Below are 26031 nucleotides of genomic sequence, written 5' to 3'. Positions count from 1 at the left end.
GCCAACCTAGCAGTTCGAAAGCACCTCCGGGTGCAAGTAGATAAATAGGGACCGCTTACCGGCGGGAAGGTAAACGGCGTTTCCGTGTGCGGCTCTGGCTCGCCAGAGCAGCGATGTCACGCTGGCCACGTGACCCGGAAGTGTCTCCAGACAGCGCTGGCCCCTGGCCTCTTAAGTGAGATGGGCGCACAACCCCAGAGTCTGTCAAGACTGGCCCGTACGGGCAGGGGTACCTTTACCTTTACCTTTAAGATGTCACACTGAAGAAAAAGAAGTGTTTTGAGTGGAAAGGGAATCCTGTGGCCCTCCAGATGTTTCACTGCAAGTACCATCTCCCAGCTATGCTGAATGGGTCAGATGTGAATTGGAGTCTGGAAGCTGGATGCAAATAAATTCAGAAATCCAAAAGCTATAATCCAGAGATATCTTGCCCATGCTTCTACCTCTGAAGATCAGAGTTGTTCTCGCTTGCTCACTTTTTTAAAAGCTCACAATTTGAAAGAGAGCTATTGCCGAATAAGGGGAAACTATTGTCTAAAATGTATAAATTATTATTGGAATGGGAAACAAAAGATGAGCTGGTTAAAGCATCAATGACCCACTGGGCAATGGATATAGGGTACAATATAGAACAAAACCTCTGGGAGAAACTTTGGAAGAATGATTTGAGATTTACTGCATGCTACATATTGAAAGAGAACTATATGAAAATGATCCATAGATGGTATTTAATTCCGAGTAGATTGGCTAAGATGTATAATTCGGAATCGGATTTGTGTTGGAAATGTAAAGAAGGAAACTTTTTTCATATGCGGTGGGCATGCAAAAAAGTTTCAAAATATTGGGAAATGATATCTAATGAGATTGAAAAAAATGTTCAGAACAACTTTCCCCAAATAACCAGAAGCATTTCTGTTAGGAATTGTTCAGACAGAGTCAGAAAAAAATATGTATTCAACAACAGTGGCTCAGATTTTGCTAGCTCAAAAATGGAAAATGAGGGAGGTCCCAAGCAAGGAAAACTGGCAACTCAAGATGATAGAATATGTAGTTAGGAGGCCTAACAAGCAGAGTAAGAGAGCCAGAAGAGCAGGTATTTAAAGAGGAGTGGAATTTTTTTTGTCAAGTATATTGAAAACAATTCTACACAGTTGAAAATGCTGGCAGTATTAAAGTTAAATTCAACAGTATAATAAACATTGAGGTAATGTAAGATAGGAAAATAGAATCAGATGGATATATCAAAATATGCAGGAATGGTGGATAATTAAATGAACCTTGAAAGGGGAGGGAGGGGAGTCAATGGATGTATGGTATAATAAAAGATGTTTAATTTGAAATGTAAAATTAGTAAATTTAATAAAAATGATATATACGTAAAAAATGTAAAATACTGACCCCCAAAAGTCCTGGTTCATGTCCTAATCTTGGATGTTGCTATTAACAGCACCTTTTAACATGTTCACTTCTCTTTCTGATTTTGTGTGTGATACTGGAGTTTTTACAAATTGATTTTTTTTCTTTTTTATGAGTGAAAGTAGACAATCTTCTAATACTTTGATTAAAATTTAGTAGGGCTGCCGGGGGCCAAACTAAGTAATCACAGTGGCTGGATATGGCCCACAGGCCTCTTATGTATAAAACCTTTCAGTACATTAAATGGCCTGTAAGCATTTTGAGTGAAACCATACAACACACACACTTTGTGATTTGCTAGATTGCCTGCCATTAAAAAAGGAAATGGTGATTGCTGGGCAAGGATACTTCTCCATTCTCTTGCAAGCTTGCTCCGAGTAAGTAATACAACAGAAGAAAAAAACAAAAACTTTTACAGACGATTTTAGCTTTGATCCTAAACATGCTTTCTTCAAAATACTATTGAGATCAATGGATTTATTTCCAAGTAAATTACAGTGGTGCCTCGCAAGACGAAATTAATCCGCTCCATGAGGCTCTTCGTATAGCGGTTTTTTCGTCTTGCGAAGCAAGCCCATTGACAGCTTAGCCGATTAGCGCTATTAGCGGTTTAGCGGCTTTTAGCGGATCAGCTGATAAGCGGCTTAGGGCTTAGGAAAAGGGGGGGGGAGGGAAAAAACCCCGCAGGAACTCGCAAGACATTTTCGTCTTGCGAAGCAAGCCCATAGGGAAATTCGTTTTGCGAAGCGCCTCCAAAATGGAAAACCCTTTCGTCTAGCGGGTTTTCCGTCTTGCGAGGCGTTCGTCTTGCGGGGCACCACTGTAATTCAGGATAAGGGTACTTGCTAAAACATTTTTTGTAGCTGAAGTTCTCAAATGAAGCTTGTGATTCAGAAAATGTGATCTAAAGGGTATAATTTGATTACTTAGGCTGTGTTCCTTTGTGAACAGTTTTATACATATTTAATAAGTTGAGAGTAGGTCCCTTTGGACTCTGGCATTATTTTTGAGTATATGCCAAGGTTTTAGGGGAAGAAATGGAGGCAGTGAGAGATTTTACTTTCTTGGGCTCCATGATCACTGCAGATGGTGACAGCAGTCACGAAATTAAAAGACGCCTGCTTCATGAAAGGAAAGCAATGATAAACCTAGACAGCATCTTAAAAAGCAGAGACATCACCTTGCCGACAAAGGTCTGTATAGTTAAAGCTATGGTTTTCCCAGTAGTGATGTATGGAAGTGAGAGCAGGACCATAAAGAAGGCTCTTCACCGAAGAATTGATGCATTTGAGGAGACTCTTGAGAGTCCCATGGACTGCAAGAAGATCAAACCTATCCATTCTTAAGGAAATCAGCCCTGAGTGCTCACTGGAAGGACAGATCCTGAAGCTGAGGCTCCAATACTTTGGCCACGTCATGAGAAGAGAAGACTCCCTGGAAAAGACCCTGATGTTGGGAAAGATGGAGGGCACAAGGAGAAGGGGACGACAGAGGACCAGATGGTTGGACAGTGTTCTCAAAGCTACCAGCATAAGTTTGACCAAACTGCGGGAGGCAGTGGAAGACAGGTGGGCCTGGCGTGTTCCGGTCCATGGGGTCACGAAGAGTCGGACACGACTAAACAACAACAACAACAACATGTGCCAAGGTTTTGGTTATTGAGGCCTGAAACATAATAAAGACTGAGCAGGATTCTGCTTTATAATGTAACATGGCTGTAGAGATCCTAGTGTCTGTTAGGGTAACCAGAATTCAAATAGGTTTGTGTGACAGGACTTGCCTTTACAGAAGCCATACTGGCTCTGCTTCACCAAGGCTTGTTCTTCATGCTTGGTTATTTTATCTTTATACTTGCCACCAGTTTTCCTAGAACAGATGTTAAGCAAACAGGCCTGTAATTTTCAGGATCCTGCTCTGGATCCCTGTTAAAAACATAGTGTTACACTGGCCATTTCCAGTCCTCAGATATGAAGGCTGATCTGAGGGACATATCTTTGTTTGAAGACCAGCAATTTCACATGTGCTGTGGCAGACTCAGAGAGAGGATCTCCCGGAGACTGAGTGATATTGCCAGACAAGAGGACATAGCCCAGGTAAAACCTGGGATGTTTCTAGGGGACCAGATTTATCGGACCATACCAGCCCCCTACCTTGCAGAAGTCCACTATGTGGAATACCGCAGACTTCTTACAGCGGCTAGATTAAATGTCCTTGACTCTGCAATATTGTGGGGAAGGTACAGGGGAGTACCATACGCCCAGAGAACCTGTCATTGTGCTATCGGTGTGGTTGAGTCCACCGAACACATTCTCTTGACTTGCCCTTCTTATGCAGAGCTTAGACAAAACTTTATAGACCCACTCCTATGTCAACTTAGCTTCCTACCTGGAGAAAACCAGGTTTTACACTTGCTGAATAATGTCACCAGAGCTATACCTTTCTTGGTGGCCAAATTTCTTTTTTTAGCGTTTAAGCGTCGCAAGACCATAATTGACTGTATTGACATGGGGCTATCTGTTTAGCCCTTTTAGTGTTGGCTAAGCTCTAAAATCTTCTTGGATGTTTTAACTGTGTATTGACAAATGTATTTGTATTTTTTTTCTGACTGACGGTCGAATAAAAGGTTGATGATGATGACTCAGAGAGAGGGAGAGAGAATTTAGGTTGCCAGTGTGTACTCTGGGGCCTAGAGCTGATAAATGGGCACTTCCTCATTTCCATGTTATATAATACAGCCCTAATTAAAACCAAGACTCAAAGAAGCTTTGTGAAGTCTGGAATTCTTAATTTTGGTTCCACTAACACAAGAATATACACAATGCGCCTTGTCGCTTTCCAGAATTCCAAATTCAAAGTGAAGCTAGACTGTTCTTGGCTCAGTTGTGGATTGTGTAAATGGGTCCTGAGATGGCAGAGCCCTTTCAGCAACAGAGACTTAGATTGTTTTTCTTTGGAAAGCTCCTTCAAAAAACAACGTTAAACTGATTGTAATAAAACGTCTTTCTCAGTAACTAACTGTACTTGGACTTCATTAGGGTTGTCACCCGAAGACAGCAGGGTGGGGACTTAGCCCCCATAGAAATATTTCAAGCCCTTCTGTCACTTTTCAGGTTTCATTATGAAAGGGATGAGTAGCCATTTTACTTCCAGAGAAGTAAAATTTAAGGAAGCAATTACGGTGCCCCCTGGTATAACTCTCAGTGCAAACAAGCAAGACAGCGCTTTCGTGCTATATATAATGTATATAAGACCTCCGGTGCATCTACTCTGCCAGCTAGTTATGCACAAGCCAAGCTAATTTACAAACGCACGCAGAAAATTGCCAAACGTGAGTGGCAACACAATCGCTGGCAGGCTTTGATTACCGCTTCAAAATCACACAGATCCAGGGAATTCTGGTCTTTGATCAACAGAAGGGTGTGGAAATACCCAAGGGCAGTCATCCCTGCACCGACATGGGAATTGTTCCTGAAGAAATGCTTCTCACAGGCGGATGCTCCCTCTGACCACCTGACGCATCTGTTTACCCACTTACCTATTTGGCCTCCCACCGACCCTGACGAAATAGCCAAGCTAATAGCTCAGCTGAAACCGGGTAAAGCCCCAGGGCCCGATCTGATCCCTGCCGAAGCCATTAAACTACACCCAAAATGGTGGGCTAGCATTTTGGCCAAAACCTTTGATGCAATCAACGCTTCTGGCCTCATCCCCAAAATATGGAAGGAGGCCATTATAGTACCAATTCATAAAAAAGGCTCTCCAACGGAGCCGGAAAACTACCGTAACATCAGCCTCCTTTCGATCGTAGGGAAAATTTATGCCAGCTTTTTGCTGACTAAACTATTGCGATGGGTAGATGAGACTAATCAGATTGGCCACGAACAAGCAGGGTTCAGAACTAAACGCTCTACAACCGATCATGCGATAGTTCTTTATCATCTTGCACGGAAGTACTCCTCTCCTCCCCGGGGCTACCTCTGTGCTGCCTTCTTAGACCTAAAGGCAGCCTTTGACAGCGTTCCTAGAAATATCCTATGGGAGAAACTTGCGAAACAGGGCATTGATAGAAGACTCTTATGGCTTATAAGTCAGCTCCACGAAGATACCCTTGCCAGAGTGAGACTTACTCCTGCGGGCGACCTCACAAATTCGATACCAATAAACAAGGGAGTGCGCCAAGGATGTATATTGGCTCCCTGTCTATTCAACCTATTCATCAGCGACATGCGAGCACCCCTAGTTAACTCTTCTCTAAGTACACACGCGCCTAGACTAGCGGACTACCGCTGCCCACTCCTTTTATATGCGGACGACGCGGTAATTCTATCTTATACACGTGTTGGACTAACCAGAGCTCTGAAGATCTTTGCCACGTATTGTCAACTCAACCAATTAACCATCAACCATGTTAAATCCAAGATTCTGATTTTCTCCAGAAGCCGGAGATTATACGAATGGAAGCTTGGTGGAGCAAAAATAGAGCAAGTTCTAAAATTTCAATACCTAGGAGTTATTTTCCAATACAACTTGGGGTGGAAAGCTCAAATTCAACACCTACTTAACAAGGCCAAAACTCTGTCATGTGCGCTCCTCCGATTCTTTTTTTCGGATGGAGCTTTGCACGTTCCCTCGGCCCTAAAGGTGTTCAAGGCAAAAGTGGTTGCCGTGCTTGCTTATGCTGCCCCGCTTTGGGCTGTGATGACAGATCTTGCTCCTCTCGAGACACTGCAAAATCAATTCCTACGTCGGCTCCTAATGCTCCCCTTGTGCGTAAGCAACGCAGCCATGTGACTAGAATTGAAGATCGCATCCTTAGAAACTTGCCTGTGGAAGCAAGTCTTCAATTATTGGTTATCATTGTAGCATAGACTACCAAACCACTACCTTGTCCAATGCTTATGGCGAGATGAATTCTCTAGCCTTTGGACTAGTAGAATTCATGCCAAACTCCTGAGTTATGGAATCTCTCCTTCAGATTCCCTAAAACTAGACCAAATTACTGCTCAAAGACTGATCCACCAAAGACTGGATGACATCGATCTACAGCGAAATTATATGCTGGGGGGATGTGTTTGTTCGCCTCAGAACATTGGTATCACATTAACTTACTGCGTTCCATCATACCTCTCCTCCCTTTCGACTGTTGCCCATAGACTGGCCTTCACCAAAGCGAGGTTCAACGTTTTTCCCTCCAACGTCCTGAGACATAGATTCTCAAAGGGCCAAGCCCCCGCCATGTGCGAATGTGATAAGGAGACACCGGAGTCGCTCCAGCACATTATGTTCACTTGCCCCCTGTTTAATGTGCCACGGGCAAATTTGTTGGGATCAATCATTCAGAAACTAGAGGGCACCCCATCAAAATTCCACCTTGCCCAAATCTTGCAGGATAAGGATACTCATACGACCCTGAAAGTGGCAAGGTTCCTGGTCGCTTTCCTTACCCAAAAGTGACGCCAAGGAGCACTACAAGCTAACTAAGGCGTAGTATGCCATTCTATCTTATAGTATTTTATTGTTATAGTGGTGCTTTGGCGGCTGTTTTCTCCACGTGCACAAGTTGTTATTTATGTGTCGTTTTTTATCTGTATGGGCCTATGGCCGTAATAAAATATTATTATTATTATTATAAGGAAGCAACGTGCAGGTAGTATTCTGTCCAGCTGATTAATAAGGCGTAAGCCTGTTCCACTTTCCAGTGTTCTGGCAAAGGATAGCTGGCAAGCACTTGGCACATCATTTAAAATGATTTACAAATTAATATATTTTGAATAAATTATAGAACTTTCATCTAGGTTTTAGTTGTTTTGCACTATCTCTGTGCCAGGAAAAGAATCACCTGCTTAATTCTGTATATTGGGTGCATTAAAGACACAAGAGCGGGGCAGAGATAGAGACCATAGCAAGCGAATGCTATTGGCCATGTAAGGCTCAGAAAGGCTGACGATTTTTTTTTTTATTCTGTACAATTATTAAAGGTTTGTGAGAAGCCCCATCTTCTTGTACATCCTAGCCCTCCTCAGGCATTCTTCTATGTCAGGCATGTCCAAAGTCTGCTTTGGGGGCCTAATCCAGTCCGCTGGTCAGTTTAATCCAGCCCCTGTGGCAGTTTATTTCCTGGGGTAAAATTCTAAAAATACCTCAACAACATCAATCCTAAAAAAAATTCAACAACTCCGATCCTAAAGAAAGCTCAACTAGCTCAACAACTTTGGGGTAAAATCATAAAAAAGCTCAAAAGCCTCAATCCTAAAAAAAGGTTAACAACTTGGGTTGGCCCTTTGGTCGGCTCTCATGGCCCTTCACTTCATCAAATCTGGTCCTCTTTGGAAAAAGTTGGGACACCACTGTTCTATGTAAACCAGCCTCCCAAACTAACCTGGTTCCAAGTGCATTCCGCGCCTCAAAGCCATCCAGTTGCGATCAAGCAAAGATTTATTGTTTGCACCTGACTTCTCCAGCCAATCTGTGAGAAGCCGAGGACAAGGGAGCAAGGACGGCATAGCTGGCTGTCACATAGAAGACAGAGCAAGCTTGTTTTCTCCTGCTCTGTCGGGTACGACTCGAACCAGTGGCTTCAAGTTACAAGAAAGGAGATTCCGACGAAACTTTCTGACATTAAGAGCTGTTCAACGCTGGAACAGTCTCACTCAGGAGGTTCTGGGCTCTCCTTCCTTGGAGGTTTTTAAGCAGAGGTTGGATGGTCATCTGTTGTGGATGCTTGAGCTGAGATTCCTGCACTGCAGGGGATTGGACTAGATGACCCTATGGGTCCCTTCCAGCTCTACCCTTCTGTGGTTGTCCTTTAATCTTCCTGCCACACTTGCCATTGTCTCCTCTCACACCCTTTGAGAACCTCTACTGAAGCAGCAGGTAGTTTGCCCTTCCACTTGCTTTCTTTCCAGTGGAACCTCCTGAATTTCTTAAGGCTTTTAATTTTTTAAAAAATTAACCATGATTGTTTCTGCCTTAGCCTCAAGAACTCTGAAGCACAATTGGTAGAATTCAGTGCAGCCAATCTGTCTGGATTTATTTTTGCTCCATCAGAGGCATCCACTAGGAGAAATGGAAATGGATATGTCAATTCCCCTTTCCCATTGCAGCCACCCTCCCCAAATCTGTCCCAGAGGGTTGGGGGACCTTTGGGAATAGTGTGAGCTGCAGAGACAAGAGGGAGTAAGAGAAAATCGCCTCTCTTCCTCTTGCATTGCTAGACATCGCCATTGCTCTAAAACGAAGGCACGGGATTTCACTCAATATTTTGAAATGCTCTAGCCGTGCTCACTCCCCCCCCCCCCCACACACACACTTGACTTGTACGATCTCTGTAAATTCGATGTTCCACAAATTATGTACAGTGCTACCTTGGGTTAAGAACTTAATTCATTCTGGAGGTCCGTTCTTAACCCAAAACTGTTCTTAACCTGAAGCACCACTTTAGCTAATGGGGCTTCTCGCTGTTGCTGCGCCACCGGAGCAGGATTTCTGTTCTCATCCTGAAGCAAAGTTCTTAACCCGAGGTATTATTTCTGGGTTAGTGGAATCTGTAACCTGAAGCGTATGTAACCTGAAGCATATGTAACCCAAGGTACCACTGTATTTCTGTATTTCCGCACATAAATTGGGTTAAGATTACTCACAACAAGCAGACCAGTGTAAGTGGCTTGGGAGCAGAACCTACAGCAGATAAATGGGCGTTGTGGGGTGGGGAGTTGTGAAGTCACATTTTTGCTCACTTGTGTGTTTCCTTCTCAAACCTGACAAATCTTCCCCCCCCCCCCCCCCAGAATACCAGTGCAGAGACAGTGACTGAAAACAAAACTGTGACCACAGATGCCAATACAGGGCCAGTAGAAACATCTATAAAACCGTTGCCTTTTAAGTCTCCAAGCTTCGTCGTAAGTATATAGTTATACACGCTTAATATTTTATCCACCATGACGCTGGTCTTGAAACTTTCCAGATATGAGGCATACTGTATATTTTGCGCAAACCTGCAATGTAGGGCCCACTTAAATGTATATGCCCAACGCTCTCCCCCCCCCCCCCTTTGCCACACTACTTTTTCTTGTTCTCTCCTCCTTTTTTGGTTGCTGTTTTTCTTCTTTCTTCCATTTATTTATTTGTTTGTTTATTTTTAAAACTCAAGAGCTGGTCATAGCAAATAAATGCTGAAACAAGTTGCTTTTACTTGATACCTGAATCCCACCAGGGAGGGGCTAGCTGGATCTCCAAGGCAGGGAGCTGAATAGGCTGGGTGCCACAACAAAGAAGGCCTTTTCTACCATACCCACCAACCCAGGGGTCGGCAAACTATGGCTCACGGGCTGGATCCGGCCCAATTGCCCTCAGGATCTGGCCCACGGACGGACCGTGGATCGTATGGATTCTGTTCGTTAAATTTTTTTCCTGCACCGCCATTTTTTTGGGGGGGCGCCATTCCCCCCCTCCCCCCCCACACCATGGCACTTCCTCCGTCCCTCCCTCCTCCTGGCTTTTCCCCACCCTGCATAGAGGAGGAAGGGAGCTGGGCTGAGCTGACTGAGTGCCATTTTGGGCAGCCCCTCTCTGGAGCCAGCCAGCCCTTTCGGGCCGCTCGTCCTGCCGCCGCCAGCCTCTGCCACTTGCAAGGGCAGGCGCAGGAGGGCAGGCACAGGGAGAGCGCGGCGCTAACAGCAGCAGAAGCATAGGTAGGCAGGGGGAGGGGAGGGGTTGGGGAAGATCTTGAGTCATTGGCCTCCCTGGCATGTGGTGGAAATAGGCAGCCCAATGTCTACACACTGCAGTTTTTGCTAGTTACATTAATTAATTTTAGATGGACATGTATGGTAAAAAAAAATTAAAAGAGGGGGGCAATGTTGTAGGTTGTGCCTAGGAATAGGTCCCAGGTCTAAAAAAGGGACGCAGGTGGCGCTGTGGGTTAAAGCCTCAGCGCCTAGGACTTGCCGATCGAAAGGTCGGCGGTTCGAATCCCTGCGGCGGGGTGCGCTCCCGCTGCTCGGTCCCAGCGCCTGCCAACCTAGCAGTTCAAAAGCACCTCCGGGTGCAAGTAGATAAATAGGGACCGCTTACCAGCGGGAAGGTAAACAGCGTTTCCGTGTGCGGCTCTGGCTCGCCAGAGCAGCGATGTCACGCTGGCCACGTGACCCGGAAGTGTCTCCGGACAGCGCTGGCCCCTGGCCTCTTGAGTGAGATGGGCGCACAACCCCAGAATCTGTCAAGACTGGCCCGTATGGGCAGGGGTACCTTTACCTTTACCTAAAAACTGAAAATGCAAGACTGTTCTTTCCAATAGTACACTGCTGCCTTAACAAAACTGGATAGTATTCAACTAAATCCTTCTCGGATCCATTGAAATTACTGAACCTCAGATGGTCATCATGTCTGTTAACTTCAATGGATCTAGTAGGACTAGCATTGAATACCACCCACAGGATTTTACTCAGGCTTCCTTTATTTGAAGAAAAATAACGTTTCCATAAAACTTTTCTCATTAAAATTCTATTTCTCCATTTTATTCATTTTATCCAAGCGCACTAGTTTTGGTACGGGTCAAAATGTCCTCCTGTTGGTTGCTGCTAAAGAAATGTTGTTCATTTTCTGCCTAACTTCAGCTAAATGGATGAAATAATTTTAGTAGCAATTCAGTCCAGCAACGAAATGCTACTTTGAATGTATTAATAGTGCATTTGTTTTTTAAACCCACTTTTAACCATTTCAGCACTCTGGCATTGGTGGAGCTGCAGCTGGCAAGAAGAACAGAACCTGGAAGAACCTGAAACAGATCCTTGCATCAGAAAGGGCATTGCCATGGCAACTCAATGATCCAAGCTGTAAGCTGCTTAGATGCTTTCCATGTATTTATAAATAACAGCTTTCTTGAAAATACACCTAAGTTGTTTTCTCTGCATGAGATAGATTGTGACCAAGTTTACCTATGCAATTAAAGATCAGGTGGGCATTTTTCACCATAAAAAGGAAAGGCACATGAATGAAATGACATGGGACTGGGGTATAAATTCCCTGCAAGGGATGAGAAATGTGAATGCAAATGGCACTGGTTCACTTGGGACTGTCCACTGCTTCCTCTCTGTGTGTTACAGTGCCATCCTGTGCATGTCTGCTCAGAAGTAAGTCCTGCTGAGTTCCTGTGTGAATTCAGTCTGCATATAACATAATTGGCACCTTTAAAAAAAATAATCAGTCTTTCATAGTTGTCAATAGATCCATTCTCCACTAGCTGTAATAGCAAAATACTAAGGACAGATAACAAGATAACATCATTGTCATGGCTATCTAGTTAACTTCCAAAGGCAACTAAATGGCTGGCTGCTGTAGGAAACAGAATACAGAAATTGTGTACAGTGGTGCCCCGCAAGACGAACACCTCGCAAGACGGAAAACCCGCTAGACGAAAGGGTTTTCCGTTTTGGAGGCGCTTCGCAAAACGAATTTCCCTATGGGCTTGCTTCGCAAGACGAAAATGTCTTGTGAGTTTCTGCGGGGGTTTTTCCCTTTCCCCCCCTTTTCCTAAGCCCTAAGCCTCTTATCAGCTGATCTGCTAAAAGCCGCTAAACCGCTAATAGCGCTAATCCGCTAAGCTGTCAATGGGCTTGCTTCGCAAGACGAAAAAACAGCTATACGAAGAGCCTCACGGAACGGATTAATTTCGTCTTGCGAGGCACCACTGTAATCTTGATCTAATTTAAGAATGCATATTCTCAAGAAATTAAGTTTTGCAAACCATACACCTTGAGTTTTCAGCCTAACAACTTTGTGTGAAGAGATTCTTTGAATTAACAATGAGGTGGTGTGCACATTTCAGTTGCAGCATTTTGGCAAGCCTCTAGTGTTCTGGTGCCCATACTTGTCGGCAGTACCTTGATAGTGCAAACATTTAAAAAATCAATGTAGGGCACTGACTTTCAGGCTTCTTGCCATCACGGAACTCTTTCCACAATTATTTTTCCACCAAGGAACTCTGAAGACTCACAGAATATTCTGGTTTGTGTTCTAGGGTGCACACTCAATTCATAGGAGACCTGCCTAGGGATTATTGAGCCTATGGAATCTCAGAAGCACATTCTCATATTCCCTAGAGGCTGTGCATTTCATGGTGTGGCTGGTATTCTCAGAAAACTACATTTTATTTTATTTTTTTAAATAATATTTATTAAAGTTTTTAAGGTTACAAAAAGAAAAAGAAAACACACCAAGTTAAACACAAACTTGTAAAAAACAGAAAAATAGAAACAATTTAAAAAAAGAACAACAAAAAAACACAACAAACCTTCCCATAACTTATCTTTCATTTGCTTGTTTCCTTCACCTCCTCACACCTCCCTTTTTTGTATTCTAGTTCGGTTAGCTATTTCAACAAATCCTTTCCATCCTTCCCAATTTTTATCCTATAATTTATCTTAATAAAATGTAACTTTACCTTTCCTCCTCTCATCCATTAACAGTCTATTTTTACTTAGTCCTTTATAATATTTCTGCTAAAGCCACATAACTTCATTCCAGCCTCCTTCTAACATTCCTTAATTTTACAATGTTTCTGTAAATAAACTTTAAATTTCTTCCCATCTTCTTCCACCGACTCTTCTCCCTGCATTTTACAAGACCGATGATGGCAGACAATCTTCAAGAAATCCCTGATAAGCAGTCAGTGACCCCCAGACTTCCTAGAAACACCACCGGACTAGAGTGGTAACAGCCAAGCCAACCCTAAGATTTCTTGCAAGACTGCCAAATTAACTTGGTGTAACCTAAAGCATATAGACATAAGAAAAGAAAAGAAAGAAAATGTGTGTTTCTCATAGTAGAGCCGTTGCTCTATTGTAGACCACCTGACTTAGATATAGAGGGTTCCGGGTTCAGTCTTTGGCACCTTCCAGTAGAGATAGGAAATATTTCCTGGCTGAAACCCCAGAGAAGTGCTGTAAGTAAGTGTGGACAGTTTTGAATTAGCTGGATTTGGTATAAAGCACCTTCCCTTGATCTATGTTCAGAACATGGGCCAAGAAGTGTGCTAAGAAAATGCAATAAAAAAGGACTGTAGCTGGAAACCATGCAGTGCTGATACAACTTTGGTCAGGAGGTTATTTGAGCTAGCTTCTTACTTTGCATGTAATTCTATGCCTCTGGATTGTTATATTTGTTTTATTTACAAATGTATAACACCCTATTCTTTGTCAGACACACTCAGACTAATAGCTGGACTGGATGTTATGGCTGCAGAGTAACTCACAACATGATGATGGTTCCAACTCACTGCATGTGGCAGTGGAGAGGATTAGTCCTGCGGGAGTGGCGACTTCCCCATGGGGATAGTAACAGCTTCACTAACTCCCAGTGCAAAACGTAGCCCCTTTAATATTTTTTTGCAGCCACTTAACTAGGATTAAAGGAAAGTGGCAGTAGAAGGCTGACACTTTATTAGACTTTAATTCTTTGCGCAGAAATAAATGTGCCACTAAGTGTTTTTCAGCATGCTGGCCTTAGCCTGGTGTGTTCCTAGTGCCTTGTAGCTGGCAACCTGCTGATGATGCTATTTCTGCTGCATTCTCTGGTTTCAGAAATAAATTTGCATATATTAGAAAGGTGGTTAGAAAGCAAACAGTTGAAGGATGTAAAAACATCTGCTCGAGAGTATTTTTCAGAAGATATTCATGCCATACATAATGATTAAAAGAAGCTGATCTGCTAACTTGGAAATGCTTCAGCCATAAAATCTGTACTAAAATCATCTGAGAGGAAGCGAGCTACAAAGACACAAAATAGCTTTGTGGTGAATATATGCTGAAATTGAGGATATTTTAAAGCACTTTGCCTGTAGAAATGTTTGCTTGTGGCAGTGTTTGCTATTACTCCCTAAGCAGCTCCAGTGACTAGGAATTTCCAACTCCTCATTTAAGCATTCACACAATTTTCTAGGTCATTGACCAGGCTTAAAGTGGTACACGCTTAAAGATTTATCTGATTTAAAAGATTAGTGTATGCTCTCTCCACGCACCCTGGATTATATTAGTCTTGAGCAATGTTTGTGGTCTTATAATATGAGAGGCATATGCCAAAGGCTGTGTTTTTCATCTATAATGCTGATGAACCTGCAAGCTACAGGGTGTTCAAAAAGTAAGTATACACTTATGGACAATGTAATATAGGTGGTGTATGGTTACTTTTTGAACACCCTGTATTTGCAATATATAACAGCAATTTCTCCCAGCCAGTTGCCTACATTTAGGTTCCACTTTCAGATCTGGAGACTAAACTCTTCTTCTCATCTAGCAACAGAGATCTGCACCAATAGTTGGTACAAAGCCACATACATTTCCCTTCTATGTCGAATGTCCTATTGACCCTATTGGATGCATCTTTCAATGTGACTAGAGATGCATATCAACATCTCACCTCAACTCAGGGTCACAGGTCATTGTGCATAACTAATTGCCCACATGGGTGATGCTGTGGTCGAAACCACTGAGCTTCTTGGGCTTGGTGATCAGAAGGTCGGCAGTTCAAATCCCCACGATGAGTTGAGCTCCCATTGCTCGGTCCCTGCTCCTGCCAACCTAGCAGTTCAAAAGCATGGCAGTGCAAGGAGATAAATAGGGACCGCTCCGGCAGGAACGTAAATGGTGTTTCTGTGCCCTGCTCTGGTTTCGCCAGAAGCGGTTTAGTCGTGCTGGCCACATGACCCGGAAAAACTGTCTGCGGACAAATGCCGGCTCCCTCGACCAGTAAAGCGAGATGAGCGCCGCAACCCCAGAGTCGTTCGCAACTGGAGTTAACTGTCAGGGGTCCTTTACCTTTACCTTTTTACTGCTGAATTGGGATCTTTGTTTTTATCTTTCTCCCTTGCTATTTATAATTAGTATTTTGTATTAGTCATTTAGCACCATAAATGTGCGTACTTTTTTTTTTTTTTAAGTAACAACAAAAAGACAGATTCCTGCTTCACAGGTGCTTACAATCAAAAATTTGATGCAGGGGGTGCAATGGTAAAAAGAAGGGTAAACAGTGAAATAATATGTTCGGTTCAGTGACAATGAGAAGTAAGGGAATAAGCCAAATTGTTAATGGAAAAGGTAGGGTTTATGGAGGTTTGCAGGAAGAAAAACAGCTGACTTAATGTAATTGGGAGTTCCAGGCACAAGGGAGAAAAGGTGGTCATTTGAGAGATTGAGTGATCAGTCCTATATGTTTCTGCTCAGAAGTCTCATAGAATTGAGTGAGGCTTATTTCCAGGTTAACGGGTATAAGATTGCACCCTAAGAACTTTGGATGACTGGGGATGGAGCTGGAGAGCAAAGCTTTGTGTGGGTGGAGAGATAAGGCCGAGAGGCAACACCATCAAGTATTTGAAGCTACAAATAAGTATGTGCTAGATCTGGGAGTGAACGAGAAAGTTTGTGTGGGTATTTTAAATGAGGCACCATGTAGTCTGCGACACCACATCTTGAGCAAAATTGGTGAAACCGCTATTTAAGACAATAATTTGAGTAATATCAGCATTTAATTTGGTTTAGTACTTGCTAGTGGTGTGCTTCACATTGTTTTGCTAGGCAATGTAACCTGACTTTTCCATGCTTAAAAAAAGGTAAAGGACCCCTGACAGTTAAGTCCAACTGCGAACGACTCTGGGGTTGCGGCGCTCATCTCGCTTTACTGGCCAAGGGAGCCGGTGTTTGTCCGCAGACAGTTTTTCCAGGTCATGTGGCCACCATGACTAAGCCGCTTCTGGTGAACCAGAGTAGTGCATGGAAATGCCATTTACCTTCCCGCTGGAGCGGTACCTATTTATCTACTTGCACTTGACGTGCTTTCGAACCGCTAGGTTGGCAGGAGTTGGGACCGAACAATGGGAGCTCACCCCGTCGCAGGGATTCGAACCGCCGACCTTCCGATCGGCAAGCCCAAGGCTTAGTAAGGATTAATGCTTTCTGCAAATGCATTCAAGCTGACAAAGCTAGTGTGCTCTGCATGTGAACAATGTCCTGCCATCACTGCCACTAGCCTCTCTCTTGATTAAGGGTGTGGATTCTCAGGGACTGGAAACAGGACTCCAGTCAAATTGATGGAATGATTCTAGTCAGGCCTCAGGCCCAAGAATTTGTAAATTAAGAACTGCTTTCCAAAAAGAGGTTAAACAAGGAATTGAATGCTTCTTTCTCTCTTTCTGGCACACCTCCAGATTTCAGCATAGATGCTCCTCCTTCCTTTAAACCAGCCAAGAAATACTCTGATATTTCAGGACTTCCTGTAAGTATTTTTCTTTTCATATTTCTTAGATTGGCTTTGGTCTTACTCTGTACTTATTCAAACTCCTGCACAGAAGGATGGTCCTAAATAGCAGTAACAAGTTCTCCCTGTTCTGGGGAACCATGTAGTACTTTTGGATACTTATCCTCAATTGGGAGAATTGTAAAGGCAGACAAACCTCTTGGAAAAACCAACCTGTCACTGCAAATCTTCTTCAAAGTATAACCAAAGCGCAGCATTTGGTTCACCCAGTCAGTTCACCCAGAACAATGGTGAGGTCCAGCCAGTCTGTCTAGTATTTTTAGGAAGTGATTATTTACCCTAAAACATGCCCCAGTGCTCTCTGCAACACACTTGCATTCTCTGCAGGTGGAAAGTTTAAAGAAAAAACTCTGGCTGTATAATAAAACACATTTTTAACAATTTGCCTCAAGACAGTAGGGCCTATGATCTTTTATTTAACTCCTATTTAGTTCATTTCAGAGTAAAACCTATCCCCCAGGTGGCTTACAGAAGATAATTAGTTTCATGTAAATGCGGGATAATTTATAGTTTCATTTTTATTTATTTTCAGCATTTAAATCCTGCCCTTTATGCTTTCATGGTGGCTTGCAAAAATCAGTTCTAAGACAGTTCCTGCCCTTAGACTCACAATTTTAAAAGATATGATGAAGAGAAAGGACTCAGAGGCGTCTTACCCATAGAGGCAATTGGCGCGGGGCACCAAGGCGCCAAGTTCTGGAGGGCGCCAGGAAAGAGGTGGAGACTGGGCGCAGCGCCTCCCAGCATCAGCTTGCCGCCCTCGCCTGCCTCGCTGAAGCAGCGCCGCGGCCGGAGCCTCCGCCTCTTCCCCGCCGGAGGAGCCACCCTCCAGCCACTGCCTGCCTCCTCCAGCCCCGCAAAAGGTCGGCAACTCTGGGAAAGGGGGGGCGCAGGAGGGACCTTTGCACCACAGCGCTGGTTATACTTAAGACGGCCCTGAAAGGACTGCATAGCAGGAGAAAGAAGGAAGCTCAAGCAAAATTTCTTAGAGTTGCAGCCAATGTCATGCGAATTCTGGCAGTCTTGTCCTTGATAAAGATCAATCCCTCCCTTAAACACCCTCCACCCCCCACCCCCCCAATTCAGAGCTGGTGACCACAGGCACCAGGTTCTGCCCACCTTTGACGTCACACAGTGGGAAGGGGCTTCTGGTAGCCTTTTGAGACCTGCCTTTGTAGGTTCAGGCCAAAATTCCTACCTAGGAGAACAGCTCAGCCTCTCCCTTGAATTGGATGAGTCCTCTTTCACTAAGGAAACTGTTGCAGGTGTAAACACACCTTATGCCTTTTTTCTGGCTGTTTGGAAACTGGGAAATTCAAAAGGACAGTTACCAGAAACGAACCAGTTTGAGTTACTTTCATGGAGTGCTTTCTAAGGGTTAAAATGGTAAAGGACCCTTGACAGTTAAGTCCAGTTGCAAATGCCTCTGGAGTTGCGGCACTCATCTCGCTTTACTGGCTGAGGGAGCTGACGTTTGTCCACAGACAGTTTTTCTGGGTCATGTGGCCAGCATGACTAAGCCGCTTCTAGCGAAACCAGAGCAGCCGCTGGAGCCGTACCTATTAATCTACTTGCACTTTGACGTGCTTTCAAACTGCTAGGTTGGCAAGAGCTGGGACTGAGCAATGGGAGCTCACCCCGTTGCGGGGATTCGAACTGCCAACCTTCTGATCGGCAAGCCCTAGGCTCTGTGGTTTAGACCACAGTGCCACCCGGGTGCTAATTACATGCACTTAGTAAAATGCAGTTCCCTAGGACTCTTTAATTGTACATTTTTAGACATAGTGTGTAAGTCGCTCTCTAAGAGGTTCAGTTTTCCAGTTCTTTTTGGGTGGAAAGCTTAGGAAACGAGTGTTCAGACACATACATAATTGTTTTGTAGCTTTATGCTGTTGTGTACTTTATGGAAAATTGAGAGGACACACCCATACCTCAAGGAGCTTAAGAGCTAAAAGCAGACAGAAAAACAACAGAAGAAAGGTAGGAAAACAGAGTTATGGGTAAATGAGGAAAAAATATGTGACTATTTCCATAGGTAAAGCCATCTTGAATCTTTTTGGGGTATAAGGCAGGGTAGATTTTTTTTTTTTAGTAAATGCAATAAAATAAAGGTATCAAGAAATCCCTTTATTTTATTACATTTACTAAAAAATGTCTACCTGTAATTCGAGCCTGTGGGGTAGGCAGACTTCTGGTTTACCTTCAGAAAGCTCACACAGTTTGTCATTTTGCCTCTAAGTCTAGGAGTCCTGAATGTGTGCCACATGAAGTAACACAGAGATTACCAAAAACACCCTACAGCAAAAGGACTGTTTGCTTTTTGTTCCATTTTGGCTCTCTTTAATTTTCTAGGGAGTTTTTCCTTTTACCTTCTAAACCTACCTTGTAGCACTGCCTATATTGTTGTGGGTGGAAGAATCCTCTGGCCTCCAATAAGAGCTCTCAGCATCACCTGTTTCATTTAGATAACTGGATTAGTGGGTGGTGGTGTTGTTGTTTTTAAAAAAGCAGCTTGAGATCTTCAAAGGAAGCCCTAAATTCGACTTTGCAATGTAAGGTGCAAAAGGGATAATGTAAAAATCTAAGATGCTCCTTGTCTTCACAGTGGCATCCTCACTTGTCCTGGTTGAAGCTGGGGTTGCATACTTCTGTAAAGAGTCTTGATCATTAAAATGGAGAAAGCAATGGACATTTTCATCCAGACGCTGTTTGTAATTTTCAAACCGGCATCAGGAAACGGTTGGGGCCTGCAGAGAAGGGGATCCTGCACCACCACATGATCTGCTTGTGGGAATCTCTGGCTTGGTCCCTCAAGGATCAGAACTGGGAAAGACTAGCCTGAGAAGTTGGACTGCTGGCAGAGAAGACAGCACTGGGCTAGAGGGACCAGTGGCCCATCTGACCAGGGCCATCTTAAGCATATGTCGAGCTTTTTTTAGGGAGGGAACACCAGCAGCGGTGGAGGAAGCCTCTTGGGATGGGACAGCGCTGCCAGCAACATGCCCAACTTTGCGGGGCTGGAGGAGGCGGGCAGCAGCTGGAGGGCGGCTCCTCCAGTGGGGAAGAGGCAGGGGCTGGACACGGCACCTTCCGGCTTAGCTGGCCGCTTCGTGCCACAGTGGCCACAGCAGGCGGAGGCTCTGGGCATGGTGCTGCTTCAGCGTGGCATGGCAGAGGTGGGCAAGGGCAGCGAGCGGGCCGGGGGAGATCCACAGCGCCTGATGCCTGGCTCAAAGACGGCTAGCAGGAGGGGTGCCGCGCATGCCTGCGCCTCAGCCTGCTAGGTGAGCGAGCACGCCGAGCAAGCAGGCCTACACCAAGAGAGTGAGGGCGCATGCGCCGCTCCCCAGTGGCGTAGCGTGGGGGGTGCAGGGGGGGCCGGCCGCACCGGGTGCAACATCTGGGGGTTAGGATTAGGAGGCGCAAATTACTTGCCTTGCCCCGGGTGCTGACAACCCACGCTACGCCACTGCCGCTCCCGCTCCCGCTGAGTATCGCATCAGTTTTTAGCCTTCTGGCGCCCTGCAGAATTCAGCGCCTACAGGCTAAAAGGGGTGGGAACGGCACACGCATCCTCGCTCACTCAGCTCGCTCGTTTGGTGTCCCACGGACTGTCAGCTGGCGCCCTGCACCACTAGCATCTATGGGTAAGATGGCCCTGCATCTGACACAGTTTAAGGCAGCTTCATTTGCAGCCTATCCAGCTGTTACTTTTGCTCCTTGCATAAAGGTGTCCATCAGCTCTGCTACTTTCCAGAACTTCACTGCACAGGCAGTTCTCAACAAGGATGTTGAGTAGCCCTTCTGCCAGAGGCATGTAGAGGAGCTGTTGGGAGCCCCCATGTATAGTGTTCAAGGGCTACACTAGAAAAGCCACGTCCATTGCAATGGGCCAACCCCTGAGGTTGGGGAGGGCTCAGTGGGCTTCCTAAATCGAAAGGGATGGATCATGCAAAGTATTAGCTTTTGCCTCAGCATGTCATCATTTTTTAATATTGTCATTCTGCAGCCATCATATTAAAACAAGAGTTTCATTTAGGGGCTGCATTTGCACTTTTTAGATTTCTCTTGAAATTTAAAAGATGAGCCCCTGGTCATATTAATGCAACAGAAATTTCATTCAACGCTGGAGGTGGGGAGAATTAAGTGCTCAGACATCTGCCTCCTTTTGATGACAAACCAGCCCTGTTGCTATAGCAACAAAGATAATTATATATAGCTCAGCTCTGTCTGTGGTCTTCACCCTAAGCTTACAGAAGTGTAAGACTTTTTCTCATCAAAGTACAGTGTTACTTTATCTAACTTATTGTATAATTTGGGAGTGAAATTTATATATTCCAATGTAATTTATATAACCCCAATGCAGTTATTTTTTGCAATGCTGTTTTTGCAATGCTGTAGTAAATATATCTAGACAGATAGTTTTAAATAGAAAATATTGCTGCTGGAATATCTAGGCATCCATCAGTGTCTAAATGTTTCTCCGGGAAGAATCAGGATCTCCACCGGGCATAACACTCAAATCACAAAGTTATATTGTGGGTTGATTTGCCTCCTCTCACACCACTGATGGAAAACTCGACACAAGACTATAATAGCCATTGAGAGACCCATCTTCCTCCATGAATTTGTCCAGTCCCCTTTAAAAACTGCCTAAATTCCATTGTTAATTATATACTATCTGAGGAAGTACTTATTTTGTCTATCTGGAGCCTACAGCCAATCAATTTCATTGAATTTTATACAGTGGTGCCTCGCAAGACGAAATTAATCCGTTCCGTGAGGCTCTTCGTATAGCGGTTTTTTCATCTTGCGAAGCAAGCCTATTGACAGCTTAGCGGATTAGCGCTATTAGCGGTTTAGCAGCTTTTAGCGATCAGCTGATAAGCGGCTTAGGGCTTAGGAAAAGGGGGGGAAGGGAAAAAACCCCCGCAGGAACTCGCAAGACATTTTCGTCTTGTGAAGCAAGCCCATAGGGAAATTCATTTTGCGAAGCGCCTCCAAAACGGAAAACCCTTTCGTCTAGCGGGTTTTCCGTCTTGCGAGGCGTTCGTCTTGCGGGGCACCACTGTAGACCACAACTAAGTTTAAAGTCTTGTGTCAGGTTTTCAGGCTGCTAAATGGAACCTCCATACTCAGAATAAATAGACCTTCTGAATACCAGTTCTTGTTGGGCAAACGATCTTTATTTTATTCTCTTACATTTATAATCCTACCTTTCTTCCGTCATGGAACCCAAGGCAGCCTACATGTGGTTCTCCAGCGCTTACCCACCCAGGGTGGTTTGCTGGCACTCGCTGAAAGTTGCTCTTAGACCAGGGGTCAGCAACCTTTTTCAGCAGGGGGCCGGTCCACCGTCCCTCAGACCTTGTGGGGGGCCAGACTATATTTTTTTGGGGTGGGGGGAATGAACGAATTCCTATGCCCCACAAATAACCCAGAGATGCATTTTAAAGAAAAGGACACATTCTACTGATGTAAAAACATGCTGATTCCCGGACCCTCTGCAAGCTGGATTGAGAAGGCGATTGGGCTGCATCCAGCCCCCGTGCCTTAGGTTGCCTACCCCTGTGTTAGGTAATCCGATGAAGTATATTTATTCAGAAATCTAGCTCTGCAGGTTAGCTGTGAGAAAGGAATGCTGATGAGCATTCAGAAAGTAAGCTTGTCAGACCTAGTTCTTCTAACTGCCCACCCATTTGTTGGTGTAACCTGCCTTACATAATACAGTAGTGCCCCGCAAGACGAATGCCTCGCAAGACGAAAAACCCGCTAGACGAAAGGGTTTTCCGTTTTGGAGGCGCTTCGCAAAACGAATTTCCCTATGGGCTTGCTTCACAAGACGAAATGTCTTGCGAGTTTTTCCGACTTCCCCCCCCCCTTTTTCTAAGCCGCTTATCCGCTAAGCCGATAAGCCGCTAAAAGCCGCTAATAGCGCTAATCCGCTAAGCCATCAATGGGCTTGCTTCGCAAGATGAAAAAACCGCTAGACGAAGAGAATCGCGGAACGGATTCTTTTCGTCTTGCGAGGCACCACTGTACAATTAAATATCTTGCCTGCTTATATGTTATTTATTGACATGGTTCTCTAAAGTTCTCTTTCAGAGGAGATCACAGAAATGCAGTTATTTGGGTTCACTGCTAACAGTGTTTGTTTCTTTAGCTTTTGGTGGAAATTAACATTTCACAACTAAACCACATAAAGAACTATTTAACTGCTAGGAATCTGTATGAGCAACACCATGGTGACCAGTCATTTCCTCTTGCTCTTTACATCGTGTTTTGTGATCTTGAAATAATTATGATTTCAAAAGCTTTGCTAAAGTTGCAAAAATATATTCAAGAATATCGCCATCATTTTATTAAGGAGACAACATGCCTTTTTATTTTTTATTTTTTAATGAAATATTAATAAAATTTTGCATAATAAAACAAGTATTCAACATAGACATTTAAACACAATAAAAGGCATAACAAAGAAAACAAACAGAAAAAACATAAAAATCTAGTTTTTTACTAACCATCTTCATAACCCTCTTTCCTGACTTCCTCACATCTCCCTTTTCTGTGTTCCCCTTTACACAATCAAATTCAGCAATTCCTTACCCTCTTTCCGATCTTATTTAGTATTATACATTTCAACCTATTATGTCTTCGGTTTTCCTTTCCTTTGAAATCCATTTATCACCTGTTCTTTATAACTTAATCCCTTATATCATTTATTTAGCTTCGACATAATTTTACTCTGGTCATGCCCTTTTTCCTTAAAACTTTTTTGCATATTTCTTTTTACTATGTCACTGATGCCATATTATCTTTATATCCAACATCATTTTAACATTCAAACACTTTACAATGTTTTTGGAGATATTCTTTGAACTTCTTCCAGTCCTCTTCCACCGACTCTTCTCCCAGGTCTCGGATTCTGCCAGTCATTTCTGCCAATTCCATATGGAGACAATATGCCTTTTTAGAGCAAACAACGGGGGTGAACCATTTCCATAGTGCCCCGATTTTTGTGTGTGTGTGTATAAATAATTTTATTTATTTATTAAAGTTCTTATGTTACATTGGTAAACATTATCATATTACATCACAAGGCTTATTATACTATAATTTTCAACATGTATACATGTATATTTCAGAGGGAGAAGTGGCTGGGGCTAGCATGCTAGTTTAGTTGGACCTTTGCTTTAATTCATTATAGTGTGACTAGCATATTTTCACCTGTTTTAAAAGTGTGAGTGTTTTCACAATTTTCAGCTCAGATGTTTGTGTGTGTTCTTCTTTTAGGCAAACTACACTGACCCACAGAGCAAACTGAGATTTAGTACCATTGAGGAGTTTGCCTACATTCGGATGCTTCCTTCTGATGTTGTTATGGGTTACCTCACTCTAAGGAAAGCATCAACTGTGGTTCCCTGAGAAGAGGAAACAAAAGGAAATCACTGTGCATTTGTGTGTATATAATAGGTCAAAGTTCTTCAAAAAAAAATTTGAATTATAATTATTGATTTAACCTTGATGCTTATATTTCCTTTGTAAACAATTTGAGCAATGTATCATTGTATTGGAGCCACACTTACAATCCTCCACATTTTATACATTCAGTACTTTTCTTCCAGGGTTTTTTATTTCTGGGTGTAAGTTTTGGCTTCTTACATTTTTCTCTTGAAGCGTCTTGACGTGACCTATATTTTTCATGAGATATGCTGCTGTCTTACATCTCTGAAAGCAGTGGCCAATAAGAAAACTACCTAAAGAAGTACTATGTACATACAATTGGTTGGGGGATGTTAAGGCAGCAGTCTTATATGCAGTTACTTAGGAGTAAGCTTCACTGAACTTAACGGGGCTTACTTCTCAGTAGATGTGTATAGAATTGCGAAGTCTTTCTGCTAGTAAGCTGGTAAACGAAAGCAGATGTATAATTATGTTCTGCCAGCCTGGCTTGTGGTTGGAAAATTATACGGTTCCATACGAAGAGGGTACGTTAGCAATTTCTTTCACTTTCCCCCCACATCAGAAAGAGTACTGCAGTACTCAAACGAAAAGTTACTTCCTTTCTTTGCTTTTGGACCAACCCTTTTTAACACTTCAAATCTCTTGGAGAGTTAGCAACAACCTTGCATAAATCTGATTTAAAGGAGCAGACACTTATTAGGGACTTAACTTCCACTTTCTTTTGCTTTTATAAAAGCGCAAAATCAACCACAGAACAAAATCATCACAGAAAGGAGGTGTGAAATATCAAAGCAGAGACAGAGAGGGAGGCAGAGACATCAATATTCCATTCCAGGCTTTTGATACAATGCAAATTATGACATGTCTATGAAAATAAAAACTTTACTTTCGAGTCAGAGGCTTTACAAGAGTTATGAGAGGATAGTGACATTTAAGAATCACACAGACAAAAACACACCCAGAGAAGATCTGGTTAAATAAAACTGCCATAAACTTACATTTTTCCTGGACACTGAATACCAGCAAACGATAGAAGTTCAACAGCTCTTTCAGAAAATATGCAAGCTTGTGCAGTGCGACAGATTTCTAGAGGAAGAGAATTCCATAACTTTGGGTAAAAGGGTAAAGGTACCCCTGACCGTTAGGTCCAGTTGCAGACGACTCTGGGGTTGTGGTGCTCATCTTGCTCTATAGACCAAGGGAGCCGGCATTTGTCCGCAGACAGCTTCTGGCTAGTTAACCACAAATGCATCTCTTTGGGCCCTTGCTGTTTGAATTTGGTGCCTCAGCAGTACATTCAGGAACGTCTTTTCAGTTGTTCTTAATGATTGTGTAGTACAAAGGAAAGAAAACAAACTCTTGAGTTATGCTGGGCTTAGGCCGGTGTGGGCTTTATTGGTTAAAAAACAACACCTTGGATCGCACCTGTGAAACACTAGGGGATAATACAGATGCTGATACCTTCCTGAGCAAAGAGGTGGCAGAAGAGCAGAAGCAAAATTCAGTATTTTCCAAGAGCAACTGTCAGGGGCTCAGGAGCAGAGGCACAGGGAAGAGAGGAGATGGAGAGCGAAGGGGAAGAATCCGAGGGGAGCGTAGGAGAAGAGGACAGTGGACCGAGGGATTCCATGAGCCTCTCCAGCGAATCGGAAGATTCACAGAAGGGGGCGCCAGTGGCCAGGGGTAGGGGGTTCCCAAGGGGAATGCCCCAGGAGCAAGGGGGCAGCAGGGACTCCCAGAGCAGTAGCTGGAAATCAGGACCAGCTTCCCCACCAGAGCAGAGTGGGGGGAAGAGTCCCAAGGATCGGGGCCAGTGCATTCCCCACCAGGGAGAGAAGATAAGGC

At 43.8% G+C, this 26031-nt stretch overlaps 1 protein-coding gene across 3 annotated transcripts in view; it reads left to right on the top strand.

Annotated features, from left to right (window-relative positions):
- Positions 1–24241, top strand: part of INO80C (INO80 complex subunit C) — a 41405-nt gene extending 17164 nt beyond the window's left edge. Inside the window, exons 2-6 of one of the 3 annotated variants that reach the window (XR_013832480.1) lie at positions 9204–9314; positions 11138–11249; positions 16613–16680; positions 18605–18702; positions 24016–24088. Coding sequence is in view for 2 of the 3 variants with exons in the window: in XM_079950047.1 (XP_079806173.1) it covers positions 9204–9314; positions 11138–11249; positions 16613–16680; positions 24016–24147 (423 nt within the window). In the remaining variant the exon portion in view is untranslated. Of the gene's footprint in view, positions 1–9203; positions 9315–11137; positions 11250–16612; positions 16681–18604; positions 18703–24015 lie in introns of all 3 variants that reach the window. The other 2 variants (XM_079950048.1, XM_079950047.1) reach the window with 2 other exon arrangements.
- Positions 24242–26031: the final 1790 nt, after the last annotated feature.

Source organism: Podarcis cretensis (assembly GCF_951804945.1).
Source record: "Podarcis cretensis genome assembly, chromosome: 13".
NCBI lineage: Eukaryota > Metazoa > Chordata > Lepidosauria > Squamata > Lacertidae > Podarcis > Podarcis cretensis.
The sequence above is the reverse complement of the archived record's forward strand: the minus strand, read 5'-3'. Positions and strand labels throughout refer to the sequence as shown.